Source organism: Alosa pseudoharengus, unplaced genomic scaffold (assembly GCF_046254945.1).
Source record: "Alosa pseudoharengus isolate Yale_2024_CS ecotype anadromous, Long Island Sound unplaced genomic scaffold, YU_APseudo_1.1 YU_APseudo_1.1_scf_1, whole genome shotgun sequence".
NCBI lineage: Eukaryota > Metazoa > Chordata > Actinopteri > Clupeiformes > Clupeidae > Alosa > Alosa pseudoharengus.
Genome location: NW_027468564.1, coordinates 6,714,645 through 6,742,504, shown reverse-complemented (window position 1 = coordinate 6,742,504; position 27,860 = coordinate 6,714,645). Strand labels below are relative to the sequence as shown.

General features: G+C 41.2%; 1 protein-coding gene and 1 long non-coding RNA gene across 4 annotated transcripts in view; both read right to left on the bottom strand.

The window, feature by feature from the left end:
• The window catches only part of LOC143135392 (NACHT, LRR and PYD domains-containing protein 12-like), a 270,809-nt gene that overhangs the window by 99,957 nt on the left and 142,992 nt on the right, over positions 1-27,860 (bottom strand). The window contains exons 13-16 of one of the 3 annotated variants that reach the window (XM_076296079.1): positions 12,910-13,080; positions 2,625-2,795; positions 1,866-2,039; positions 302-348 (exon numbers count right to left, since the gene is read on the bottom strand). In XM_076296079.1, the coding sequence (XP_076152194.1) occupies positions 302-348; positions 1,866-2,039; positions 2,625-2,795; positions 12,910-13,080 (563 nt within the window). Of the gene's footprint in view, positions 1-301; positions 349-1,865; positions 2,040-2,624; positions 2,796-12,909; positions 13,081-18,900; positions 19,000-19,347; positions 19,447-27,860 lie in introns of all 3 variants that reach the window. The other 2 variants (XM_076296080.1, XM_076296074.1) reach the window with 2 other exon arrangements.
• On the bottom strand, positions 23,137-27,298 carry LOC143136291 (uncharacterized). Its single transcript, XR_012989296.1, has 2 exons — positions 27,228-27,298; positions 23,137-23,346 (listed from the first exon to the last, which is right to left on the bottom strand). It is a non-coding gene; the product is annotated as an uncharacterized LOC143136291 (long non-coding RNA).

Here is a 27,860-nt window from a genome sequence, read left to right as displayed (position 1 = left end):
ACACACACACCTACTCAATCTACCAACACACACACTCCTACCCAATCTACCAACACACACACACACACACACACACACTCCTACTCAATCTACCAACACACACACACACACACACACACACTCCTACTCAATCTACCAACACACACACCTACTCAATCTATCAACACACACACACACACACACACACACTTCTACCCAATCTACCAACACACACACACACACACACACACTATCTTACTCAATCTACCAACACACAATCTACCAACACAATAAACAATAATAAAAAATAAAAAGAACTTACATCTCAGCAAACGTGGTCGTGCTTTGCTTAGAGAAGCATGGTCAGTTCTGTAAGAAAAGCAAAATGTCAGAAACATGTACCATTTGACAGATGTCAACACTGCTGATTTTCTATTTGTGCCACCTGTGAAAGGTGATTTATTATCCCACAGAAAAGTCTGCTGCCATATATAAATTATACATATATATATATATATATATATATATATATATATATATATATATAATAAACATTATATATATATATAAACATATATGCTTTGCATACACGCATACAAAGGCACCCACTTGTCCCAAGGTGACGCCTCAAGGCTCCTTTAGTTCTCAGAAGGAGACAATCATGAAGTAAAAAGCCCCAGCACTGTCTATCCTGTACTTAGATAGAGTTAGTGAGCAACCTGAGTACTACCTCTGAATAACAAATGCACTTTCCAACAGTGAAACTCCATTATTTAATGCATGATCAGGGACCACCAGCAACACAAGCAAGTCTTTCTGTTAATCTTGCAGCATAGAATCTGAAAGGCGTTCAGATTCGGTAAACAGTTATGAATGTTTATGGTCAATATGCTTTCTCGGAACAGTTACAAACAAACAGAAAACAGTTTCCTTAACATTTGGTATGCCTGCGAATTTGAATTCACCTCTAAATATTTGCACTATTGCATGCTGCATCAAAGAAATAAATATATTTCAGTGTAAAGCAGCTAATATAATACACATTTGAAAATAGGCCGGTACGCTAGGTATGAAGAAATAACTATGGTCTCCAAAATAGAGACAATCAGCACGGTTCCATGCAGCAAATAAACGGTTTCAAATCAGTTTATTGGGAATAAACCGAATATGTGTGTGTCTTGTAAACACCTTATTCTGATTGAAATAAACCGAAAAAGGCTATATTCAGTTTATTGATAAACCACAGCATATGCCTGTTTTAAACGGAATATTGGGTCATGAAAACACTTTGAACGGAATATGCTCCCAGAAGGAAGAGTGTTGTAGGCCTGCGCATGCTCAATTCCCACAGAATTAGGATAAAATGAACCAATTGTCTCTCAGGCACTTCCCTAATCATGGCAAAACAACGCACACACTTTTGGAAAGAAGAGGAGACAAACTCGTGTGTTGTACGTCTTGCAATCATGCACGTCATGGAGTTCATCGATGGGAGAAAATATCGTAATAGCGACGTTTTTAAAACGTTTTGTTAAAAACTTGATGAGGATGGCTATCGATGTACGCTTGAACAAGTGAAATATAGGTGGAAGACCCTGAAGACTTTGTATTATGCAGCCAAAAGAGGGAATTCCACCAGTGGAGATTTACGTCAGGACGTTGGGAGCCTATTAGGCTGCGTCACTGGCTTACTTGGAATAATGTCGATTGCTATGTAAACAGCAATATGCTCAAAATGTGACATTCTACTTGCTTGTAAACAGGTTAAAAGGAATATTGACATAAACGGAATTTGGGCAATAGACTGATTCAAAACGGTTTATTCCTGGCATGAAAACGTGCTGAATGTTTAAATGTGCAACAATGGGGGTTCTTTCTGAACATACTTCAGTATCTCCAGTTTACAGACAGGATCCTCCAGTCTAGCAGATAACAGCTTCAGTCCTGATTCTCCAGGATAATTGTAGCTGAGATCAAGCAGTTTTAAATGGAAGGGGTTTGAAGACAGAGCTGAAGCAAGAAAACCACAACCCTTCTCTGAGATGAGACAATCAAAGAGCCTGAGAGAGAGAGAGAGAGAGAGAGAGAGAGAGAGAGAGAGACTCTAGTAAATTGAATATGATGACTGTGATGCAAAGTGTGGAGGAGATATCTATTGAATTAGTACACATTTGTTTTTACAGTTGTCAAAATTTAACTGAAAAAACTTCCTATCAGCACTATATCTATTCAGCACCTAAATGACATTGTTGGCCAGTGGACTTTAAGAATAGGCATTATTATTAATAGTTCTAAAAATGATAGAAAATATCAATAGACTACAGAACTGCTCCAGTGCTCTAAATAAATGTTCAGGCACCATGTAAAACACACTGTACTTGGCCTCTGGCCTCGTGCCTGATTGCAAATAACAGCCATGGTGATATCTGCTACCGATGCCACTCTCACTCGTGCCATATTACTTTATTGTAACATAATGTGTCACGGACTAGACCAATCCAGAAACAGATTTTTAAACTCTAAGCATAAGCAATAAGGTTCAGCATGTTCAATGCTACTTTTTGGTGCTGACCAATTGATGTTATATTGTCATGTTTTTTCTCCCTAATCAGGAAATCTAAGATGATAATAAAATGTATACCCACCTTAATGTGTGTATTTTGCAGTTAAAACTGGACAGTCCTTTTGAGAGAAGCTGAACTCCATAATCCCCCAGATCATTGTCACTCAAGTCCAGCTGTAGTAGGGAGTTTGGTGATTGTAGAACTGAAGCAACAATCTCACAGGATTTATCTGTGAGTTTACAGTCAGCAAATCTGCAACAACATTTGACAGAATTATGACAGAACTCAACATATCACTATGCAAGGTTACTTTGAATAAAATAGACTAAATGTAGTGAAATGCTCAGAAAATGGTACCAGTGTAAACAGTTGATGCTGCATTTAGATTTGCTGATTATTGATTGATTCATGATTCATTTGTTGCCTGTAGTGAGGACTAGAGTCCTTCTGCAGTAACAGGACACATACGGTAGCCTAATTGTAAACAACACTAGAATTACATTAGAAGCACATTTACTCCTGGGTTTCCCGCTTTTCGTTGATTATGGTATCTGCCAATCAAATGTACTGTTGTTCTAGTGTATGGAGACACTACAGTAGGAAATGTATTTTGTTATTCAAAAGTTTTTTGAATAAAGTTTTTTGCTTAAGTCTGTAAATCAAATGTTCTGTTCTGTGTGGATGTGTGGAAAATCCAGACCCTGGTAATCTAGAAAGATTAAGGGTCACGAACAATGTAATGGCCCAACTCCATGTGGCGGCAACAAGCATGCATTTAAAAATCTCACTGCACGCAATTGGATAACACTAGGCCATGTTTACTCTGAATGATTTCGGACTTTGACGCAATCGGATAACACTACGACCAATGTGTACTGTCCTCCAACTTTGCAGCACTGTCTTCATCAGTTGAGCTGGTTCCCCGGAATGCAAGGGGAACAGCGCAGCGCAGCGCAATTGAGCCCATCAGGTCAGGTCACTCATCCATCCCATCCATGCACGCACGCACAGACACGCACACACACACACACACTTTGCTGTGACAAAAGTTCATCAATTTATCAGTTCAGTCCATGGAGACCGACAGACTTTACGATAACGTTAGTGATGGCCGTTCAAACGAGTGTCTTTCAAGAAAAATACTCCTTGTTAACTAGTCTACGTGTTAGGTTTAGTCTACGTTGACTGTTCCACTAGGTCGCTAAAAGAATGTGTAAAACAAACTGTAGGCTACAGTACCTTTCAGGCGACACACAAACACAACACACCTCTTAGCAGGACCAGCAGCGGAGACTGGTCACTGGTGGGCAGGGAACACGCGAGGCGACCGTTGCCCTGAGAATCGCTGTTGAGTTGGGAAGGTTGGCTGCGCGTGCGATGAGCTTCCAGGCTAACGGTTTCCACTCGAGGCTTTTCCAATGTCCACCAAGTTGTAACGTTAACGTTAACTTAGTCTCACTATGGCAGACACTCCCTCTTCTCTACTTTCCCGATCGACAGTAAACAGCTCCCAAGACGTTTGTACCGGAATGTGTTAATACTCTCTTGCTGATCTAGTTAGCACTAGCACTTACCGCTTTAGTCACCAAATGACTAGCTGCTAACGTTAACGTCTTCCCTCAAACTGCCACATCCAGCTACTACGGCTAACCTCCGCAATGTCTACTCAACAGACTCATACTGAAAATAATACGTGACTATCGACCTCAGTGACTGTACGACCTAACTTTACTACAGTAGACTGAACTGTTATGACAGCTCGTAGCCTTTTTAGTAACTTTTTCATCCCACTGTCAAAACCGTGTAGCTTCATGTCTTCTCTGTTTCCAACTGTCCCGGTTGCTAGGCAGCGACTGCGAGTGCGACGTCACCCAAACCCCACGGGTTTCCGTTTACCAACAAAACTAGATGCGTGCGCAGCCGTGGGGCAGAAGACGCTTGGTGGCCGTCCACAACGTTATAAACTTAATAGTCGGCTGCTGTAGGCTACAATCAGATTTTTTTGTATACCCCTGTTGTCTCAATGATAATAACATCTAATTTCAGACTATATTTCAGAGTTTGCCGTTCATTTGCATTATTAATATAACATCGTATTTTGTCATTTTTGGCGAAGACATGCATTCCGTTAGGGCTATTGAACATATTGAACAATCTAACCATCGTGATTTCGAATTGGTGCAGTTTTCAGCACAAAAACTCATTTTATTCTTTTCATGGAGAGCACTGTTGCACACGGATGTTTTTGTAGAAATCCATACATAAATAATATTTATCCCAGGGGTTCCCAAACTTTTCAACCCGCGACCCCTAAAATAACCAGACTGGCGACCCCCACTATCCCTGGATGTGACTCAAATAAAATAAAATGTGCGCACTGGCCATACGCACACGGGCTTAACGACACAAAATAACAGAGCAGCCTGTTATGATTTTACATATAGAACTTTACTATATGATAAAAGCAGAATACCTTAGTCAAAAAATAATATCCATGAGTGCACATAATTGCTGTCATGTGCAAACTTAACTTTGAAACATTACTTTAATTTCCATTTTAAAGCAACACCAAAGCACTTTTCCTGTCGCACGCACGCTTGTTTATCCAGCACTGGCTTTGGAAATAACGATGTCTACAGACAAGGTAGAGTAGCCTACGTTGCATGATTTTATGAAAGTATAATGTATTGCGACATCAGAAGCAAGTCAAATTTGTAGTTTCTTATGTCTCATTCCATCGAACTACGGATCCGCTACCCGATCTGGCAAACTTGCATAGTGCGGTTATAGCCGATAGAGGGTCGCGAAGAGAATGCAGAAGTGCCGTTCACCCTGTTACGAGTCGATGATTTTGGAAACAATATTTTAATGTACAAAAAAATCTTTGGTGTTGCTTTAACAGAATAATGTCTCAGTCAGGGTAATATCCACAAACTGTTGTAAACACATTGTTGCTGCGCAAATTTACATTTTGGCATGCTACGTTTCAGCGTTAATCTCATCTAATGAGATGGATGCGCGCTATGCGCGGAACACAGCAAGTCCATTCTTGGTTTAATTGTGGAGACGGCCACACGGAGATCATCCTCCACATTTAGACGCGATCTGTATTTGTTTTTAATATATGTCAGTGCAAAGAACGGCGTCAGTACGTCCATCGCGGCCTTGGATAGCTGTGGATATTCCCTCTCGACTGAAATCCAGAACTCAGCAAGCGTGTTGGAATTAAAATCTGTCTTTAAAGCGCGGTCACAAGACAGCTCAACCAGTGCGTCCTCCATGCCGGCTGACAGATGACTTGCGGTGGTTACAGTGAATGGTGATCTTATCCAGTCATAACCAGTCATAATTTTTCAGAATTTTATTTTTTCCAAATTTATTTGATTTATGGAAATCATTTCGCGACCCACCCCTGTCCCGCGACCCCCACTTTGGGAACCCCTGATTTATCCCATTACATAAAACATAAATCAACTCAGTTACATAACACATGCACAGGCTATGATATGCTAAAAGTCTGCTAAGAAGCAGAGGGCATAGCCTCAGAGACTGATCTGCAGCACTTGTCAGCATAGCCTATAAAACTATGGCAGGCTGCACTGCATCCTGGGTTCAAATGCCTAAATAGCCTATTCTAAACTAACATGATGCACATTCCATTTCTGTGAATGAACATAATTTTTCTTTTCATGCACATCATGTGCATCGAGAAGTTCTCTGTTCATTGTTGCAGTGAGATTCCATTCTATAGAGCCCGCCGAAAAAAATCATCACACCTTGAAAGGGCTTCAATGAATTTATATTAACAGGGACACCATGTCACCATGCTGATTATATTGCTAATTATAACAACAGTGTGCAGGGACTGATATTGTACGCCTATCTTGCCAGTGGCAGGGGGGTTGCTGTCATCACCCCACATTTCATGAAGTGTTGTGAAGTTAGGGATTAGGGATTTCAATTAGTAGCCTACCCACCAGGGCCGGAGTGGGGCCACTTTTCAGCCCGGGAGTTTCACGCCCAAGACCGGCCCACTTTTTTAGTGGTGGTGGAAATTAGATAAATAAAGCAACATTTCAGCTCTTATCCTGTAGTTTTTTATTAGTAGACTACCAATATTCCACTATTCCACAAGGGTAGGTTGATAAGGTTGATAACAAAAACAGGAAGGAAGAAATAAAGCATTTGAAATGTATCCCACAATTCCACTAAGAGGCATATTGAACTATTGTTTACATGTTTTTTTTTTTTTGCATGGGTCAGCTATCATGTTGTTGTTTGGTGATTTGCTCCTTTACTACACCCACTTCTGAGCAAACAAGGCATATAGGTTAATCATGTAGCTACTGCTGTCATATACAGTTCTTTCTCATATAAAATAACTTTAATTCATATAGTTAACACTATTATCCTTCCTACTTGTCCCTGTAGTCATAGCTAATTTCGGGCTGATCATTTTCAGCGGGGGACTGGCTGATCTGCTGCTCAGAGGCTACTTTTGTTTTTAGGCCTAGACTACTGCATACAGATCAAGCTTGAGTTTTGTAATCAATATTTGCATACTATTTGCAAAGTCTATGAATGGATGATACAAAAAGGCTAATATTTTAATTAATTTAATATGTTGCTTGTGAATAGGTTGCCAATGCTACAACGTCCATAGCCCATTATCCCAATAATTACGCCGCTATAATCATGGCTATCTCTCTTTACCAGTTGCCACTTATGTTTGTCTTCTTCAAAAAAAATCTGGAAGCTTGGCACATTTGGCAGCATTTTCCTCCAATACTTTTCATCTTTTTTACTTGGCCCTTTTCAGTCCCTCAAGGCCTCTTTCTACCATCCATCCTCCCTGACGTTTATCACTACGGTAGGGCCGGCCCGGCTGGTATCTAAACATTTTAGAAAAGACGGGCTATATGGACCCAACCAAAACTCTTGGGAGGGGAGAACAACCAATGCAGAGGCTGCGGTGTTAGGCATAGAATGCGAACGTGTGTAGTGTGACGCCCCAGCTGGTCAGTGCTGGGTCTTGTCGCGCTTCCTGCTCTTTGTCTGTGTTGGCTCTGCTGCTGTTCTTTGTGTGGCCTACAGGGGGAGCTCTGCAGAATGGCATGGGCTAATTGCGCCAGCGATTAGGGCAGGATATAAGTGGGTCCAGGGAGCCTGCTTCGATCCCTCTCGCTCTCTCGCTCTCTCTCCGCTTCCGCTGACTGCCGTTCCAGAGTTGCGGGGTGCTGTCGTTGCGGCCGGGCGGGCTGCGCCCTGTTCGTTTCTTTTGGTTTCGCACTTCACCTCACTATACTGACATACACTACAGTCTTGCTTTACTCTTCATTCACTGACTTTTGTACATAGTTCATTTTTTTAATAAATATCTTCTTAATTTTGAGCAGCGTGTGGTCTCCCCTTTTATGTTATGTTTGCCTTGAGCCGGGCAGGCACAACAGTAGCAAACTTTAAAAGAAGATAGATTAACGTGGCAAATGTCAATATTTTTCCTTCGACCGTCCCAAAAGTGAAGCGGCCCACCGGAAATTCTCCCGATTACCCACTCCGGGCCTGGTACCCACTGTAAAATATAAAATTAGTCCTTTCAGTATACTAAGTCCTTCCTTAGTATTTTCAGTGTAATTTTACTACTAAGGTCTTTGATCATTGTAAGGGCCCTCTATTATGCTAGGCTATATCGTTTTCAAGACAATAGGCTACCCATATCTGGGAAAATATGATGATCATGCATGCATATATATTATGTCAGCCTTTATGTCAAGTGAAAATACTTTGTGTCTCATGATTGTTGCATTCATGTCACCTGAAGCATGCTGGTAGAAATATCTATTCAAAAGCACAGTTGATCTGTGCATGCCATGATCAACTTTTGATTCTTTGATATGGAAGGCAGGTTCTTTATTTTGGGCTGCTATTAGGCTACATTAGAATTTCAGCCCAAAGTTGGATACCATGTAGAAAGTTGCTGCAATTTCAAAACTCGGGAACGAGAACGGCTACTATACAATAGAATGCTTTATATTGTCGTGTTCGATAAGGTCTACTGTTTATCCTGATAGCCTATATCATTTACCATGCATTGAGTTTGTGAGATATACCACCGACAGTAATGGGTGGAGATGGACGAAGCGCTGTGTGCTGTGAATGCAAATATGATGAAATGTCATGTATGCCCAACGTTAAATGGTTCACGCGAAAATTTTCACAGCACCTAGCCGCTAATATCATTGGAATGCTCCGGTTCCGCTCTTTAGTTTGACATCTTGATTTATGCGAGATAAGTACTCCGTGAGCTATTCAGCAGAGAATAATGGATGTGAATTTGGACGCATATATTATTACTATATATTTTTAGGTGGCTTTTGATCATCTTAGGGTGGCTTCAGCCCCCCCAAAATAGGTCTAACCAGAGCCATATCGATAGAGAGTTGCGACATCTCCATTGACGCTAATGTTCCATTTTTTCCAACAATGGCAGCTAATGGAAGCCTCAAATAGTTCCCAGAAGTTAACAATTAATAATAGCAGCAGTGCAGTTACAGCAGTATTGACTGTTTGTAGCCAACATTTCAGACTCAGATTTACATTATTGGCTCATCCAAATAATAATAATAACAGTGATAACAGTAATAGTAGTAAAGTAATAGTATTAATAACCTAATTATAATAACTATTTATGTATCGACTATGACAGCTTTTCTGCTGCTCAGTTTTTATCAGTTCCTTATCAAATAAATTAAGAGGCTGAAGCCCAATAAATTTGCCACACATAATAACCTAATACAAGATAAACCTTGCCTATCCCATTTCAATTCAATTAGGCAGCACTAGGCTACACCACGAACAAGCTGTCATTAAGTTTTTGGGTTTGTAGCCTACAACTTTTATGACGTGACGTGTCTTGGGCATTTAGCTTATCTTCATGTAGTCAACATAGTTGTAACGTTATGCGCAATGCTCATCTAGGCTATGGAAGTGGTTTAATTTTAAAAAGGGCAGCAAAAGTGGGATAAAGTGCAACTGCTAACCCCAAAACAGCTCCTCCATAACTGTGGGTTTAATCGTTTGATACGTGGGTAACTTTCTACGGAGCCCCCCTGGGGACAGGGTGGGCAATATTTTTAGACCGCACTTTTTGCGTTCCCACGCAATACTTTTGCGTTCCCTCGCAATAGTTTTTGCGTTCCCACGCAATACTTTTGCGTTCCCTCGCAATAGTTTTGGTGTTAAGAAAACCTTTTTCTTCCTCTGGTATGTTGGGGGCTTTGTACGCAGATCCCATTCACGTAAGAGGCGCGCTGTCATAGGCTTGGCTAGGCTATTGGTCCAGGCTGGCCCCGGATAAAGCGCACGGCATCTTCTAGGCTATTTGAGTTTCTTAAAGCTGAGCTGTGCTACATTTAAATTGTTCAATACATGATTTCATAGCAGGCCAAATATAAAATACATTTTATATATAGCCTAGATATCTGTTTTTATTAGATGATCAGATGATTTAAAGTTATTTGTAATATGTCATGTTTCATGTTTTTGCAATGTTTCATACAGTGATGCAGGTCTACTGCAGTGAATAGGCTAAATACAACTTTGATCATTTTTATAGCCTACTACTGTATAGTTAACTTTGGCCTTGGTGCCCTGACATGTGGCCTTTGTGCCCCCCACCAAATATGCCCAACTGAAGGCCAAGTGGCCTTGCCCCCAGAATGGTGAAATTCCAAGCCTGTGAGGCATATAGCCCTAGGCTTCACGTGGATTGGGAGACAGACTGCCCAAAGCCACAGTGCGTGGTCTGCAGTGAGATGCTATCTAACCATTCTAATGTGGTTCTCCACACTGTTTGTTTTTTTAGCATGAGAGCTCATAGACCAGTTGCACATTTTGATTTTGTTATCATGTAGGGCGGCTAATTAAACACGATGCCTGGAATGCGTCAATAGAATGTGTTACTTTTTTATGTGTTGGATGGTGGGGGTACGCGAGCCGAGTCAGGATGTAGAAGGTGGTCCGCGGGGGAAAAAGTTTGGGAACCGCTGTTCTAGTGCATCATATCTCCGCCGAAACAGACCGTTTTTCTTTAAAATACGCTTCAGAGTCTTCAAGCACATAACCACATTGTGTCTCACCGCCAAAGCCTCCAGCATATTTTTGTATGTGAGCCCCATGTTAAAGTAAAACTTAATCAAGTTCAGGTTATCCATGATGTGCGAACCAACGGACCTGTGTGTCTCCTACGCCTGACTGGGAATACAGAGCCCTGCAATAGCCCACTCCAAACTATTGCGAGGGAACGCAAAAGTATTGTGAGGGAACGCAAAAACTATTGTGAGGGAACGCAAAAGTATTGCGAGGGAACGCAAAAAGTATTGCGTGGGAACGCAAAAGTGCGGTCTAAAAATATTGCCCACCCTGTCCCCAGGGGGGCTCCGTAACTTTCAGTGGACTAAACACATAAAAGGTAAGATTTTATCACAAAGCTAACTGGTTTGTTAAATATGGCAAAGCGTATTTAAAGCCAACTTTGTACTTGCAGCAGTGAAGCTGAGTTTGTTGTTAACATTGTTTGTAACGTAAACGTTTCTTCAGTTAGGAGTAGGGCTGTTTTTTTTTTAATTATTATTTTGCATTCATTTTCATTGGCAAAAGCTAGCCTAATATGCATGAGAACCTAGATTTGAGGGAGCTGCAGCTGTTAGCATCAGCACGGTCATAGTAACACAGCAGGGCACACTAGCCCAGTGATGAAGGATCGTGTAAAATCCCCATCCCCAGAAAGTTTCAAACCAAGCTTGCGCTCATATGATGCATGATCACTGATCAAATTGCTATTTTCTGACACGATGCACAACCATTCCCAGGTGCTCACCTGTCTGAATAAGCTCTTTAGCCTAGCATCTTAATGCTGTTCACAGCACGGTGAATGACAAACGATGACTAAATGCTGTTCATGTTTATGAGTTCATAGCCTGGTTATTTATCGAAGGACTTACATGTCACGTTTTATATTTTATTATGATCACTCGCATTACCATGGGGTTAGTGTGTAGGTAATGCCATGGTTAACTTAACATGCCCACCATTACACTGGAGTTAAAAAACTTTTTTTTTATTCTCCCGCGACGATAGGCTCATTAGCTCAGCTCAGTATCCAACAAGGCTACCAGAGAAAAGGCTGGGGAGAAAACTCAAAACAAGTTAATGTTAGACTAGCTGTGTTACAGTTTCTAGTTGGAAAATCAAAATTTCACTGGAGCTCCATGCCCTTTTGTAGGCTACAGTCTCAAAAAAACTGTTTACAGCTTTTCGAGTTACGTACAAGGTCATTTTTTTTTATAACGATAACGTTAATTTAGATACACTTGGGTGGGTGCAAAGCGTTCTCTAAAGAATCTCCCGTCTTGGTTTTGTACAGAAATGAGGCCTAATATTAAGTGACACATACGTAAAAGGGAGAAAAAAAGGTCACTTTCCGATATTTAGCAGGCTACGATATAAGGTCTGGAATTTAATTTAATATTGTTGTAATAGTAGGATAACAAGACAGTTTACACAATAAATACACTGTGTTATAAATACTGTATATCAATGCATTTATTGACTGTCAATTACCCAAAATCGTGTCTCTGTCGATTATTGAACAGTAGCCTATTTAATGCATTGTAATCCATTGTCAATCACTTCCGGGAACTTTTTGAAGTTTACATGAACCACGTGACCTTAACGAATTTTGAACACCCATTGTCGCAACTCTCTTTCTATAAGGCTCTGGGTCTAACGACGTCCTTGTGTGAAATGATGGTTAGGTGGTGGGGAAAGCTGCCTGTGGTGGAGTTCTCACTCTTGAAAACCTGGGAAAGTCTGATGTAACATAAATTCTTTGTGACTTTGGCATATAGGCCTAATGAGACATATCTCATATACAATATCATACAATACAATATCATACATTGTGTCAGCCTTTTCTGCTTGTCATTCTACTTATGACATCGCTGACATCGGAACCCTATAAAAAGCCATTATTTAATTGGTCAGGAACTCTATTGCATACGAAATTTCACACCAAACGAGACAGTTTCAAATTATTATTTTTTTTATTATTGCATTTTTTTTTTCATTTTAATTTCGTCCTCAGTGAGTACAGACTAATTAGAATAACTGTGTTTATTAACCTGCTTATTTTTGTGTGAATTTCATCCGAAAAATTGGACTTGGTGTGGACAGGCCAAGACACATAAAACACCAACCAAACCATAATGTGCCACACTAGTCCTAATAGATAGATAGATACTTTATTGATCCCCAGGGGAAATTCAAGATAATAATAATCCTTTACAAAGACATGTCTAACACCAACCTTAATGTCTGCAGTTTGAAGTTAGGACTAGACAGTCCCTTAGAGAGAAGCTGAACTCCAGAATCCCCCAGGTCATTGTGACTTAGGTCCAGCTCTGTCAGGGAGTTTGGTGACTGTAGAACAGCAGCCACAATTCCACAGGACTTCTCTGAGAGTTTGCATTCAGCAAGTCTGCATAACAACACAAATAAAGACAAAATATTGCAGAGATGTATAAATGTAAGGGATACAATGTGCCCCGATAAATCAACACAATCAAGTGATCTTTCGCAGATCATTCCCATGCCAAATTACATACACATACATACACACACACACACACACACACACACACACACTGTATACATATAAGCAATTTATTTATGCCACACCATCAACCACAATCCTGTAATGAAGATGGAATTTCCCACTTCATAACATCAAAATATATCAAGTGTACACCATCTTGCATTTTTAAAACAGTAAAGATACTTATAAAATGGGTATTACACATCAATACAGCTTAGAAGAAGTCGAGAGGACTTCTAACTCACTAAGATCTATTCACAAACAATCCTAAGTCGCTTTTTGTGGCATTTCACGTCACGTTGCGATGTTACGGTTACAGGAGCTCTCAATTGAAAAAGGGAATAATTGTGCATTGTAGGCCTAAAAACTTACACCTAGGAGTTTTCTCTTAAAAAATATTCACAAAGGCTTTCAGACCTACTCTTAGTAAGGAAAAGTGACAACTCCTAACTCTAGCTCTGTTGTTATGGTTGACATCATTACTCATGCACGAGCTTGATTGAAGTGACCATCTTGATTGGCAGATGATTATAATGTGGGAATGATGGTAAAAACCTCCCCTATGATGATGAGTGACAGGTGACAGGTCTTTGCTGGTGAGAATGCGTGCACTACACAAGTGCTATGAAGGATGCACAATGATTAATAAATGGCCTAAATGAATAAAGAGTAAGACAAAACAAATAGCCTAGTAGCATAATGAAATACAGTAGGCCTATCTTTGCAATTTGAAGCAGTATCTTTGCAACAGGTTTTAAATGAATCTTTAAGAAGACACATAGGCTTACATTGGCAAAGAGGAAAAACAATTTGATTTACAATAAAACGTTACATTTAGTTTACATGCAATGAATGGTTTTGGTTGTTGGTGGTATTATTGCATCCCTTAATTACAATGCACAATTATTCCCTCGCGATTGACAGCTCCTGGAACCGCATGTTCATTTCAAAACATCGGCATGGTGACGTGAAATGCCACAAAAAGCGCCTTAGGATTGTTTGAGAGTTAGGAGTCCTCTCGACTTCTTTTAAGCTGTCCCAGACTTAGGTGCTACTTTTAGGGCTAAATGCTTTGTGAATTACTCTTAGTCAAAACAATTAAGAGTCCTAAAGTTACGAGTGACACACCCATTATTTTTAGGAGTTTCTCCTAAATTCGGCAGTTAGGAGCTACTTTTAGCCTTAAAATTCTTTGTGAATACGGTCCCTGGAAAAGATCCCATTGATGCCTGTCAAAGAACAGATTAGTCTGGGTTCACCACAGCTAATAGTAGACTAGTGACTTAACATTATATGTAGTCACTATAGTTAGCACAGTCTCTCCATCAAAAACTCACCGTGCCTTTCTGCAGCACCTCACAGCTGGGATCAGTCTCCTGCGTCCCTCATCTGATGTGTTGTATTTCTTCAGGTCAATCTCATCCAGCACATCCTCAGACATCAGAAGCATGTGGGCCAGTGCTGAACAGTGGGCAGGAGACAACTTCTGTTTGATGTTCTTTGGTGATGACAAGTATGTCTGAATTTCTTTGTGCATGGAATCATCCTTCATTTCAAATAAGCAGTGGAAAAGATTGATGCATCGTTCAGGAGAGAGACCTTCTCTGTTGAGCTTCTTCATGTACTGACATGTTTCCTTGATGCTTTTTGAGCTGTTGTGTGTGCGGCTCAGTAGACCTTGCAGAAGTCGGTGATTGCCCTCCAGAGAAATGCCCATAAGGAAGCGAAGGAAGAGATCCAGGTGTCCGTTATGGCTCTCCAAAGCCTTATCAACTGCACTCTTAAGTAAAACATGCAAGTTGTCTTGAGGTTTTAATCCTAGTGCTGATTGAAAAGAAGATAAAAATGATGGATTGAGTTCATCTCTACGCTCATCACTGATGAGGGATTTCAGTGCCTCAAGGTTCTCCGCCAAATAAGAGTGAAACACAAACACAGCTGCCAGAAACTCCTGGACACTAAGATGCACAAAACAGTAGACCTTCTTTTGTCGAGATTCCACAGATTCAGTCTTGAAGATTTCAGTGCACATGCCAGAGTACACTGAGGCTTCACTGACATCAACGCCACACTCTCTCAGGTCTTCCTCATAAAACATGAGGTTGCCATTCTCTAGATTCTTGAAAGCCAGTTCTGCCAGCTTAAGTAAAATGTTTCTTTGAGATTCCAGAAGTTTCTCTGTATCCGTTTCAGGTCCACACTGATACTTCTGATCCTTTCTTGTGGTCTGGATGAGCAAGAAGTGTATGAACATCTCAGTCAGCGTTTTGGGAATGTCTTTGATGTTTTTCCTTTCCAGCATCTGCTGAAGTACAGTAACTGCTATCCAACAGAAGACTGGAATGTGGCACATAATGTGGAGACTCCTGGATGCCTGAATATGTGAGATGATTCTGTTGGCTTGACTCCCATCACTGATTCTCTTTCTGAAGTATTCTTCCTTCTGTTGGTCATTAAATCCTCGTACTTCTGTTACCTGGTCGATGTACTGAGCAGGAATCTGACTAGCTGCTGCTGGTCGTGAGGTTATCCAGATGAGTGCAGAGGGAAGCAGAGTTCCCTGAATGAGGCTCGTCATCAGAACATCCACTGATGATCTTTGTTTGACATCAGACAACTTACTGTTCTGTTCCAGATCCAGAGTCAACCGACTCTCATCCAAACCATCAAAGATGAAAACAACCCGACAGTCTTTGTATCCTTCACCATCATTAAGCTCGTTCAGCTCAGGGTGGAAGTCCAGCAGGAGCCTGTGAAGACTGTACTGATCATCCCCCCTGACTAAATTCAGCTCACGGAAAGAAAGGGGGAACATAAAATCTACATCCTTATTGGCTACCCCATCTGTCCAATCAAGAATGAACTTTTGCACTGAGACTGTTTTTCCAATGCCAGCAACACCTTTGGTCATCACAGTTCTGATGTGTTTCTCCTGTCCAGGTAAGGGCTTGAAGATATCATTGCAGTTGATTGGTGTGTCTTCTGTGGATTGAGATCTAGATGCTGACTCTACCTGCCACACCTCATGTTCCTTATTCACCCCTTCACTCTCTCCCTCTGTGATGTAGAGCTCTGTGTAGATCTCGTTGAGGAGTGTCTTAGGTTTGATAATGCCTTCAGATATGTTCTCAAACCTCCTTTTCAGACTGGCTTTATGAGTCTCTATAACTTTCTTCAGGACCTCATCACCTGCTTGGCAAAATTGAACAATGCAACTTTGAAGTCATTAGTTACTATCCAGTTTATCAGTGTATAGTTCTGCACACTCAAGAGTCTTAATGAAGAGTCCCCATTAGCTCTGAACAGTTAAGTGTGATCAAATACCTGTGACAGTGGTCAGTGAGCTCACCTTGTTTGCAGAGGTGTGCACAGGTGGTGATGGCTGGGTCCCTCAATACCTGCTCACAGCTGGACTGATCCTGAGTCAGACTGAAGGATGCATGAGATGAACATGAAGGCAGATAATTAACTTGTGTAGGTTCCCTTTGCCATTCATGTTGTTAGATACTCAGTTGTATACAAATGTATATGATTGTATATAAATGTCTATTCTCATTTATTGTCTACACTAGGGCGGTCACTTTATGTTTGAAAATCGATTGCACAATCGATTGGACCAACCAACACAAGTTTCGAAAACTAAAATAGGGAATCGATTTTAACCAAATATGTACACTTTATTTTAAAAGAATTAAACAAATAAAAAAGATAGTGGTAACAAAACCCACAAACAAGCAGAAAAAGAAAATAAAGAATTCCAAAAGTGCAGTAGGCTGAAAACAAAATTCCCACCAATTTTATGCACCGGAAACTGGCTGCTGTGCTGCTGGTGTTTTGCCCAAAAATGGAGGACAACGCGATCGACATGTGAGAGACGAGTGATAAACCCTAATAACTTGAGATATGGAAGCACTTCAGGTTTTGGGTAGATCAAACTATGGAGAAGGACAAAGCGGTACGCAAACTGTGCAGTCGTGAGTTCCTATGTAGGCGAAATTTTTTTGACATTTTTAATCGTAAACAGCCACGTTGAAGCATGCAGTAATGTTTTTCACTGATGTTATGGCAGTCCACTCTGCTTATTGTTTTTCGAGAATGTTGCATTCCTGTTTGTAATTGCGCACGAAAGTAAACGCTAATATAAATCATCAGAAATATTGCTGGCTTGTGTGTCTTCAAGCGCACTCTTTACGTTCATCCTAATGCCTGTAAGTTGTCCGTGGATTGGCCTATATATGGCTTTGAAAAAGCAAACGTCTTTAGACATAGAAAATCGATTTTACAATTGATTCAATGAACACTTATGTCTCAAAAATCGAACGGGAATTTTTCACAAAAGTGACAGCCCTAGTCTACACATGTATATTGTTCATATTTGTATATTGAACTGGCAGAGTTATCTGCATGCAAATGTAATTTTTGTTGTGAGTACTGAACAGTGCCACATCGGTCTTCACTTGGTAGAGCAGCACCAGCATGAAACCTGAGTTAGCAAGGAGGCAAAAACCTGTGGGTGCTATAGCGACTGTATCCAGGACACATCCTGACTTAAAACATGAGGATATACAGTATGTGAGAAACGTTGTGGGCCTGCCCTCTCCTTTCAAGTGAGGATAGCCAACATGTCATGTCATTTCAGTGGCAACTCCTTTACGTGACCGTACGATGCATCTAAATTTCTGAATTTTGGTGAGTACATTTAAAACTTCTTGAAGATGTGTAGGCTATTAAAATTTCACCAAAAATATTCTAAAATTTGAACAACTGTGGACATTTAGGTGAAATAATTTTATTAGGTGCATGGGGAAAAAAATTGGATGGCCATGGCATACTACACAAGCTAGGAAGTAAAGGGATCACAATTGACTGTAGCGAAAATTAGATGATATGATCGGTGGATTCACACTGGAATGCGTAGGCCTAAGCCAAAACAAAAACGGCTTCAAATTATGTAAGGCCTTATGTCTTTAATACTTAAAAAGAAAATGGAGGAAATTGAAAGACTTTGCAGTTCAGTGAAAATGTTGATGTGAAAGATGTTGCTGTTAACACAGATGAAATTCCTAACAACACTGATTTGCCAACGTCATGGCAAACTTTTCAGAATATGGGAGACACTGATGTTTCTACAGATAAGATTCCAGACAATGTCCTCGAGAACTTGAGAAGCGCTGTGGGTCTGCTCTCTCCTTAGATAAATAGATAGTACTATATAGATACTTTATTGATCCCCAAGGGGAAATTCCTTTCAAGTGAAGATAGCCCGACGTGTCTCCATGTCATATATTTCTCCTCCTTTCAGGTTAGGTAGGGTCAGGTTCTTTGACATGATAAAGCATTAAACACACTATATCAACTCCCCAGCTGTTTTACAAGGAGCCACAAGGTCTATGCATGTCACCCCTGAACTGTGCATGTGTAAAGATAACAAGCCAATAGAACACTTCAGCAGAACTGAGGAAATCAGGTCTTTGTGATCTTCTGCAATTACAGTGAGAAGATTATTTATTTAGCTAGTTTTTAAATGTAATTGGAGATCATCTGATAGAAGCCATGCTCATAAACTGTATGTAGACACAGTCATAGTTGAGAGTTGACAGTTGATAGTTTTGTATATACTGTAAGGTGCTGTGTGTGTGTGTGTGTGTGTGTGAGTGTAGAATTTCATGTGACTGACATGTCCACAGACTGATGACGACTCACATTAGACCTGATGGAACTGGTTCACTGCTGAAGTCGGGCATATCACCCATGGACTTATCACTCTTCATGGACACACAGCTGGGCACTGGAGATGGAGGTCTGGTTACATAAAGAGACACAAGAAACGGATTAACATCAACTAATTCCTCTGCGGAGTAAACAACAATACATGCTCCATTTTAGAATTAATCTCTCTCTCTCTCTCTCTCTCACACAATGAACCAACTAGCATATCCCATTGTTTTCCTATAACGTATAACATATACAGTACATCTCTACATGGTGTCTGCCATTTAGGAGAGGTCAGTCCTTTACATCTCATCCATCCAATTTCCTTGTGTGTGTTTTGTGTGTCAGTGTGTGTGTGTGAGTGAGAGAGAGAAAGAGAGAGACAGTGAGTGTAGAATTTCATGTGACTGACATGTCAACAGACTGATGACTACTCACATTAGACCTGATGGAACTGGTTCACTGCTGAATTGGGGCATATCATCCATGGACCGATCACTCTTCATGGACACACAGCTGGGCACTGGAGATGGAGGTCTGTGTATCTGTGGGCTGGTTATATAAAGAGACAAGAACCTGAGCTGCACTCTAAAAGTTGCCGTTAATTTACACAGGCTCACAGTGGTGTAGTGCCGTTAATTCACACAGGTTCACAGTGGTGTAGTGCCGTTAATTTACACAGGCTCACAGTGGTGTAGGCAACCTGCTGTATTCATGGCAGTCTATGGAGTGTGCCACTTCACAGTAGTGCACTGTTAAAATAACAGGAAAATAATGGCAACCCTACTGCCAGTTATTTATTTAACAGGGACACATTTTAGAGTGTAGATAAACTCATTCCTCTGTAAATTTCTTGACACTTACATCAGTAATACATACAGTTAAGAACAAAATGACTCATACCCCTGGCAAATATTGATTTAATGTTGATTTTCTCTTTAACAATATGTTTGTTCTGACTGAAAATGACACTGCCACATGCCGGTTGTAAGACAATGTGGTAGAAACATGGAATCATTCTTGACTCAAAACCCAGATTGCTGTTAAAAAGGTGCAGTGTAGAATCATAATGGAGACATGGAGAGGCTTGGTAGGTGTTATAAGAACCATTTTGAGAGCTGTGAATGCAAATAAATATGTGTCCATTGATTATTTAAAAAGGGGTATGAATAATTTTGGACACGCCATTTTTAATAAAAATATTAAAACAGATGGAATGCTTCTTTTTTGATTCCATGTTTCTACCACATTGTCATACAACCTTTTGGCATGTGGCAGTGCCATTTTCAGTCAGAACAAACATTAAAGAGAAAATCAACATTGAATCAATATTTGCCAGAAGTATGAATAATTTTGTCCTTAACTGTACTTCATTGTAGAATGTATTTTTCTCTATCTCCTAACCTAATATGTTTTTATCAAGGTTATCAGAAATTCAGAATATACAGTATATTCAGTATATTCCTCTGTACAGATTCTACACCAGAAAGGCCACTTTACATGTAACTGTAATCATGGCAGTCTATGGAGTCACTTCTAGCATTTTGGTGGAGAACTGCAAACCTCCACAGACACAGCTACACACACAGACCAACGCGCAACTAAAAAAAAAGGTTCACAGCTACACACACAGACCAACGCACAACTACAAAAGATTCACAGCTACACAGATAGACCAACACACAACTACAAAAGGTTCACAGCTACACAGACAGACCAACGCACAACTACAAAAGGTTCACAGCGGTGTAGGCAACTTGTAGCGTGGCTCCTACACATTAACCCTAAGTCAGACTTCAGGCTGCAGAAGTGTTACTGCAAGAAGATAAATTCCCAGTGATTAGCCAAATGAGTCCATAATGAGAATACGGTCATGTCCAGGCTATTTCTCTATAGATGGTACCTACAGATGGTACCTACAGATGGTATGTAAGGGATAATGAACCTGAATTTCCCCTTGGGGATCAATAAAGTATCTATCTATCCATCTATATATCTATCTACTGTATAGAACACCGGTCAATAACTGGAAATAGGTCCCGACAGGGCAAAAACCGCAATTGTTCCGCCCTGAAGGGACCTATTTCCCCTACAGATGGTACCTATAGATGGTATGTAAGGGATAATGTAACAAAACCAGACTTATTACACGACTACTTGCCAAAATGGAAAAATAAACTCCCCACGATATGACTCTTTAGCCTAGCCTACATATGTGTTACTGTTTCATCTTTGCTTTTGTTGATAAACAAATAGTTCACAACACACGCTGAACTTGAATCAAACATTCTTTAGAACACTGTCTGCTTTGATACGAAACCCATTTTCCTTGACAGTGGTCTGTTATCGAGAAATATGAACACCGAACTTTGGGAAGGCCCATTCAAGGATACAAGGAAGTTTATTGTCACATGCATATAGTTACTGGAAGTAAGAAATGCAGTGAAATTATGTCTGGTGTCAGCCTATTTGTGCATTTATGGGGGGGGGGGGGGGGGTTTAGTAGATTAAGTGGCAAGGGCTGCATAAGAAAGGTGGGGGAGGATTGGGATTTGGGGGGGGGGGGGGCACCAACAAGGAGCACCCAAGAGCAACAGGGGCAAGGAAAAACTCCCTTACCAAGGAAGAAACCTTGGGCAGATCCATGGCTCAAGGGGCTAACCCAACTGCCAGGGGTCTTGGTGTGTGTGTTGGGGGGGTGACAGGGGAGATGGGATAGTGTACTGTGAATGTGGGGAGAGGGCAGTGTGCAATATGTGTGTTGGAGAAGCTTCCTCATGAGACAATGTACTGTGTATTGGGGGGGGGGGGGGCAGTGTGCTGTAAGCATGTTGGGGATGTGTTTTGGAGAAGCTTCCTGATGAAATAATGTGCTGTGTAGGTAGGGGAGAGGGGGGGCAGTGTACTGCAAGTATGGTGAAGGGACTTACTATTGCAAGCAGAGTACTGTATGTATGATGTATGTGAGTGATGACAGTGAAGATGTGTGTGTGGGCGGGAGGGGAGTGGAGCAGTGACTGTGTGTGTGTGTGTGTGTGTGTAGTGTGTGGGTAGGTGGGGGCAGTGTGCTGTAAGTATGTAGAGGATGTGTGTTGGAGAAGATCCTGAAGACAATGTGCTGTCTATGTAGGGGGGGGGGGGGGGGGCAGTGTGCAGCAAGTATGTAGAGGAGGCTTACTGTAGCAAGCAGTGTGCTGTATGTATGTGAGGTGATGACAGTGATGATGTAAGTGTGTGTGTTGGGGATGGGGGTGGGGGGGCAGAAAGGCTAGGCAATCAAGGACATGGGTAGATAAATGGAGGAGTGAATGAGTGCAAAGTCAGTATAGTGTATTCTTCAGCATTATAAAGAGCTGTGTAATAATATAAGTCTAATGGCCACTATTACATTCCATTTTACCTTATCGGCAACAGAGAAGAACAGAGTGGGTGTTGGGACAGGTATGATGTGTACTGTATCTGTGTACTAACTTACCCTCCATCAGAGTGTGTGGGGACAGGTATGATGTGTACTGTATCTGTGTACTAACTTACCCTCCATCAGAGTGTGTGGGGACAGGTATGATGTGTACTGTATCTGTGTACTAACTTACCCTCCATCAGAGTGTGTGGGGACAGATATTATGCGTACTGTATCTGTGTACTAACTTACCCTCCATCAGAGTGTGTGGGGACAGATATTATGCGTACTGTATCTGTGTACTAACTTACCCTCCATCAGAGTGTGTGGGGACAGATATTATGCGTACTGTATCTGTGTACTAACTTACCCTCCATCAGAGTGTGTGGGGACAGGTATGATGCGTACTGTATCTGTGTACTAATTTACCCTCCATCAGAGTGTGTGGGGACAGGTATGATGCCTACTGTATCTGTGTACTAACTTACCCTCCATCAGAGTGTGTGGGGACAGGTATGATGTGTACTGTATCTGTGTACTAACTTACCCTCCATCAGAGTGTGTGGGGACAGGTATGATGCGTACTGTATCTGTGTACTAACTTACCCTCCATCAGAGTGTGTGGGGACAGGTATGATGCCTACTGTATCTGTGTACTAACTTACCCTCCATCAGAGTGTGTGGGGACAGGTATGATGCGTACTGTATCTGTGGATTAACTCACCCTCCATCAGAGTGTGTGGGGACAGGTATGATGTGTACTGTATCTGTGGATTCACTTACCCTCCATCAGAGTGTTTTGGTGGTTTGCTGATTTGTTGCACACAGCTGTGTGCTGCAGACTCTGGTCTGAGTGTCTCACTGTGACCTGCAGCCTCCTCTCTCTCCTGAGAGACACTCATCCTAGCAGCAGTGGGAGAGTCTCTCTAGGAATGTACATGAGACATATGCAGCTTTACATCTTGTTTCATGTGTCACCACATACTATAGATTATAGCTGTAGCTAAACATGAACCGCTGTCTTTGTTTTCAATATTCTGACAAGAAGAAACAACAGAACAAATATAAGATGGTGAAAGAAGCACAACAAACATGCAGCTGTAACTAAACAAGAATCAGAAATGTTAAGGTGTAGGCTAAATTCCTCAGTACAGATTAAGGTCTTTGGCCTAGTTTGCTTTATCATGACAGTTGGGTCTGGATTAAGTGCACGCTCATCCCAGGCCAGGCCCATGGGGTCAGAGGTCAAGGGTAGGGACCCTAAAACCATAGATATTAGAAAGCTAGATACGCATTGGGCTCCAGAACCTACGTAAATAGCGACGCCATCTTGGTGGAGGCAACAATCACTGGAGGCCAATGGAGGAGCATGTGACTCTGACTGGAAATCAGACAGGTGTCCGTGATTGCCTGCAAGTGTTGCCCATAGACAATAAAGGTGCTGCCCCCAGCAATATGGCGGCCATGGTTATGATGCCACCTAATAGAATAAACTCGACAGACAATGTGGTATCTAGCTTTCTAATATCTATGCCTAAAACCATGTTGTCTGCTCCAGGGTTGACCCTCACATCCAGATTTACAATACACATACTCTTTCTTTTTTTTTCTTCAACCATCTATTTTATTTTAAGACAGATCATCGTCCACACACCTGCATGCCTCCTATGTGTCTGCCGCTAACGCGACAAGAGACCTCTCCAGAATAAGTCCCGCCTCTGTAATTGACCTCTGAAGTTCGCCTACAAAAAAGAACCAAAACGGACATCTTTGCCCATATAAGGAGATCCGGTTCTTAATTGAAGCGAACTACCTATGGCAAGTTGCATTGAAAGTTAGCTCTGGGGTAGCAAAAATCTAAGTGTGCCGCCCTCACGTACTGGAGATCACAGTATCCACCCGAAGGCAGAGGACAAAAGTGTGTTCAGGAAAACATCTGCATTTCAGACTTTCATCCCCGCGAGAGTTTAGCAGGTGCGATAAATCAAAATCCCCATGTTATTTTCCCATAGGAAAAATCGCCAGATACCGGATGTCAAAGATGGCAGCTTTTTTGTAGGCGAACTTCAGAGGTCTATGGGGAATAACATGGCGTTTCGAAATATGTAGGTAGCTTAGTTGAAAAAGCTGGTGGGCAGATTAACCTACACACTTCTGCCATATAGTTTCCACTGGATTTTTTGATTGTCGGTGCCGTTTAAGTAGTAGACTATACTACTCAAACGGCACCGTCACCTACTACTACTTTGTCACCTACAGAGTTTGACAGGTACGATCTTTCAAAACGCCATGTTATTTCCCATAGACAATCCACGCCCGGAAGTTGGATGGATACGGAAGATAGGAGGCGGGATATATTCTGGAGAGGTCTAGAGCAGGGGGTCAAGAGCGTGCAGATTAGCTTCGGCATGTTAGCATACGCCATTTTCAAATATGGCGCTGCATGGAGCATTTGGAACCAGCTCCATGCACGAAAATCCGTGTTGGGCACGAGCTCATGCGCGTACATGTTGGTGGGCGGGTACCTATCCGGCGGCTACAGCCAAACGTTATTCAGTGCGTATTTCTCGAGGATCCTATGAGAAGACGTGCATATTATGGTTGTTTATCCATCATATGACAAATAAACAAATACATTAAATTGTATTGATCTTGTTTCGTTGTTGTTTGTCCCAAACAAACATAGCCTAAACATGATTAAAGACAATAAATTACACAACAGCGGCATAAAGACCTTGTCTCGTTACACCATGGGTCTCCAACACGTTGCTCTCAACCTATTGCCGCCCCCTTTGGAGCTTGCCAGAGGCTGAAGCACTAGGCTACTACATTTAAACACAATTATTGCCGCGAGGCATTCCAGCCTACGAATTTAATAAAAAGTAAACCATGCATAATTAAAAAAAAAGCTAAATTTAGGCTACTTCGCTATGCAATAAGGTTTCCATTAGATCACAGCGCACGTTCAATGAATGAAGGGCCTTGTCTCGCAATAAACAGCTGGAAATTCCAACACTTTTTCCACTACACGAAACTTTACAGTGATCATCAAATACCCTCTAGATTTAAATGCCCATCAGTCTCAACATTTAACTATATAATAAAAGTCAAAAAGTAAATTAAATCCCATACCAAAACCGAAAATCGTCTGCGTTTGATAGCCTGGTATGCAGCTCCAAACAAAACGCATGTCTCAATAACGTACAATGTAAGAAATAAAGGTCTGCCTCGAATAAGTCTACCTCAAATAAATACCTGTGCTTTGCAGCCTAAGTAAATAGCAGACCCTGGACATAATTTAGGATTTACGGAAAGTATGCAATCATACGATGTTGGACGCCTGGCGATGCTCTGGCCGTCTACTGTGCCTCTGACACCGCTGCCTCATTTGGATGGTAACTCCACAGGTGAGCGCGAAGATTGGATGTCGTGGATGCGTAAGTAAACTGTTTTTTGCTGAGTCCGCAGACAACATTCTCTTTAACCGTTACTTTACCATCTGCGGTGTACAACTCAAAGTAAAGACACCACATTTTAGATGAGTTGGGGACGTAATTGTCCGCTCAGGCTGACCGTTCTGTGCGTTATCTTCAATACTATCTTCAATATTATTTTCAAAACAGGGTGGCTATTGAGGGCTCTGGCTCCAGTCATTATTGTGGCTACTGGCTATTATTGGCTTGATTTGGTCATGGGCCAACGCTAAAATACGTTTAGAGCACCCGCTGAGATGGCAAACAATAAAATAAAAAAACAAACTAATCATAGACTGTAAAAATGCGCTACACTTGGCACTAAAAACCGAATAGTTTATTTATAGTTCGACTACGGATATTTCACGTCATGTTCGAATGCATATTTGCAGCAGGACAGCAGGCAGACCCACTGATCTATAATAGATCTATATTAGATCTATAATAGATCAGTGAGGCAGATCGCTCTTAGTTAGAGCCGCTGTGTTATCCAATGAAATTAAGTTGCGCTTCAGGCCGACTCCACTCGGACTCCATGCGCGTTCCCGATCAACTTTTTTCTTCTTCTTGTTATGAGGCAAGGACTTTATGTGCATTATCGCCACCCTCTTACTGGAGGACGACTCTCTTTTTACAGAATATCCAATAAAAATCGACGTTGGTCCATGCGTCATTTCCAGCTTTGTAACTTGGCGCATGGTCAGAGCCGACTGGCGCTGGATCCGAACCCCAGTGTTCAAGATGGCGTTGACTATGAATTGGCCGGATTTACTAGCCTAGCCTCCGCCATTCATTTGTGTGGAGGGCGGGACTTAGTCACTCTCTCCAGTTATATATAATACCTCCATGGTCTAGAGGCCTATGCTTTGACACTTTTCACGTTTCAGCCAATCAAATGACAGCATATCTAAACTGGTTGTACTGGAGATGTAGTCTACACTTTATGAGCATCATGAACGACATCATAATAAAACAAATAATACGAATGACTTCGCTAAAGTATGACAATTTCGTCACCCCAAAGTGTTGGTATGGATATGTCCCTAATGCAAACATATGCCCTTGCTGGTCACAGGCTAGCGCCTGTAGTAGGTTAGCCCATCTAGTTACGCACGACGATTTTGTGCTTGATGCCATAATCTGGACCTGGCAAAAGAGTAGGCTACCTCGACATATTATGCTAGCCTACTATGTAGTTAAATTAAGATATATAATATATTCAGTAGCCTATCTTATATTTTAATGTTAGCAAGCCCGCATTTAGCCTACTAGTGGTTTGTTTGTTTGGACAAGGCCTGCCTGCCTGCCTACCCCAAAGGCGGAAATCTTAAACAACGACGACAAGCTCATGCAACGAAATTCTAATTAGTTTATTCCAAATATTCCACATACCGAAAACACAAAGTGAATGACAATATGAACACATTAAATAGTGGGTTTCTTACCTTAGGCTACAAACGGTGTGCTCTCGATACAAGACAAACTTACTGATGCGGAGTCTGACTATGTAGCCTACTTTCGCTTTTGGTTAGACCAACTTAAAAGTCCCTCCCCCTGTCAAAAGCGATTTTAGATCGTAGTTTAATGAAAGTTATGGCAGGCTAAATTGAGTCCAGTAAATAAAGTGAAAGATCAGCGCTCATCTGTCGAGGTGCAGGATTAGTAGGCAGCTTATAAAATATATAATAATTGGATCTACTCTGCCGACCGAAAGCTTGCACTGATTCAAAGTAAAAACATTGAAATTGCAGACAAACTCTCGGACAATCTTATAGTTCATGCTGTGCCAATATAATATAATATGATTTGTCTAGGCTATCATGTGTTTAGCAGCCGATAGGCCTACTGCAGTAGATAATGGCCTTATATTTTCACAAAGACTAGCCTAAATGCAATTTAAAACAGGACATTCTCTCATGAAAATAGATTAGAAACCTGTGGATGGGAAAGATAACCTAGTCACAAAATAACTGAAGCTGAAAACAATGAAATGCTGTTTTATTATTATTTTAGCTAGTTGGTTATGTTTGAACATGAAGACTTCCTAAAACATGGCTGAGATTATTACCAGAGCTCAA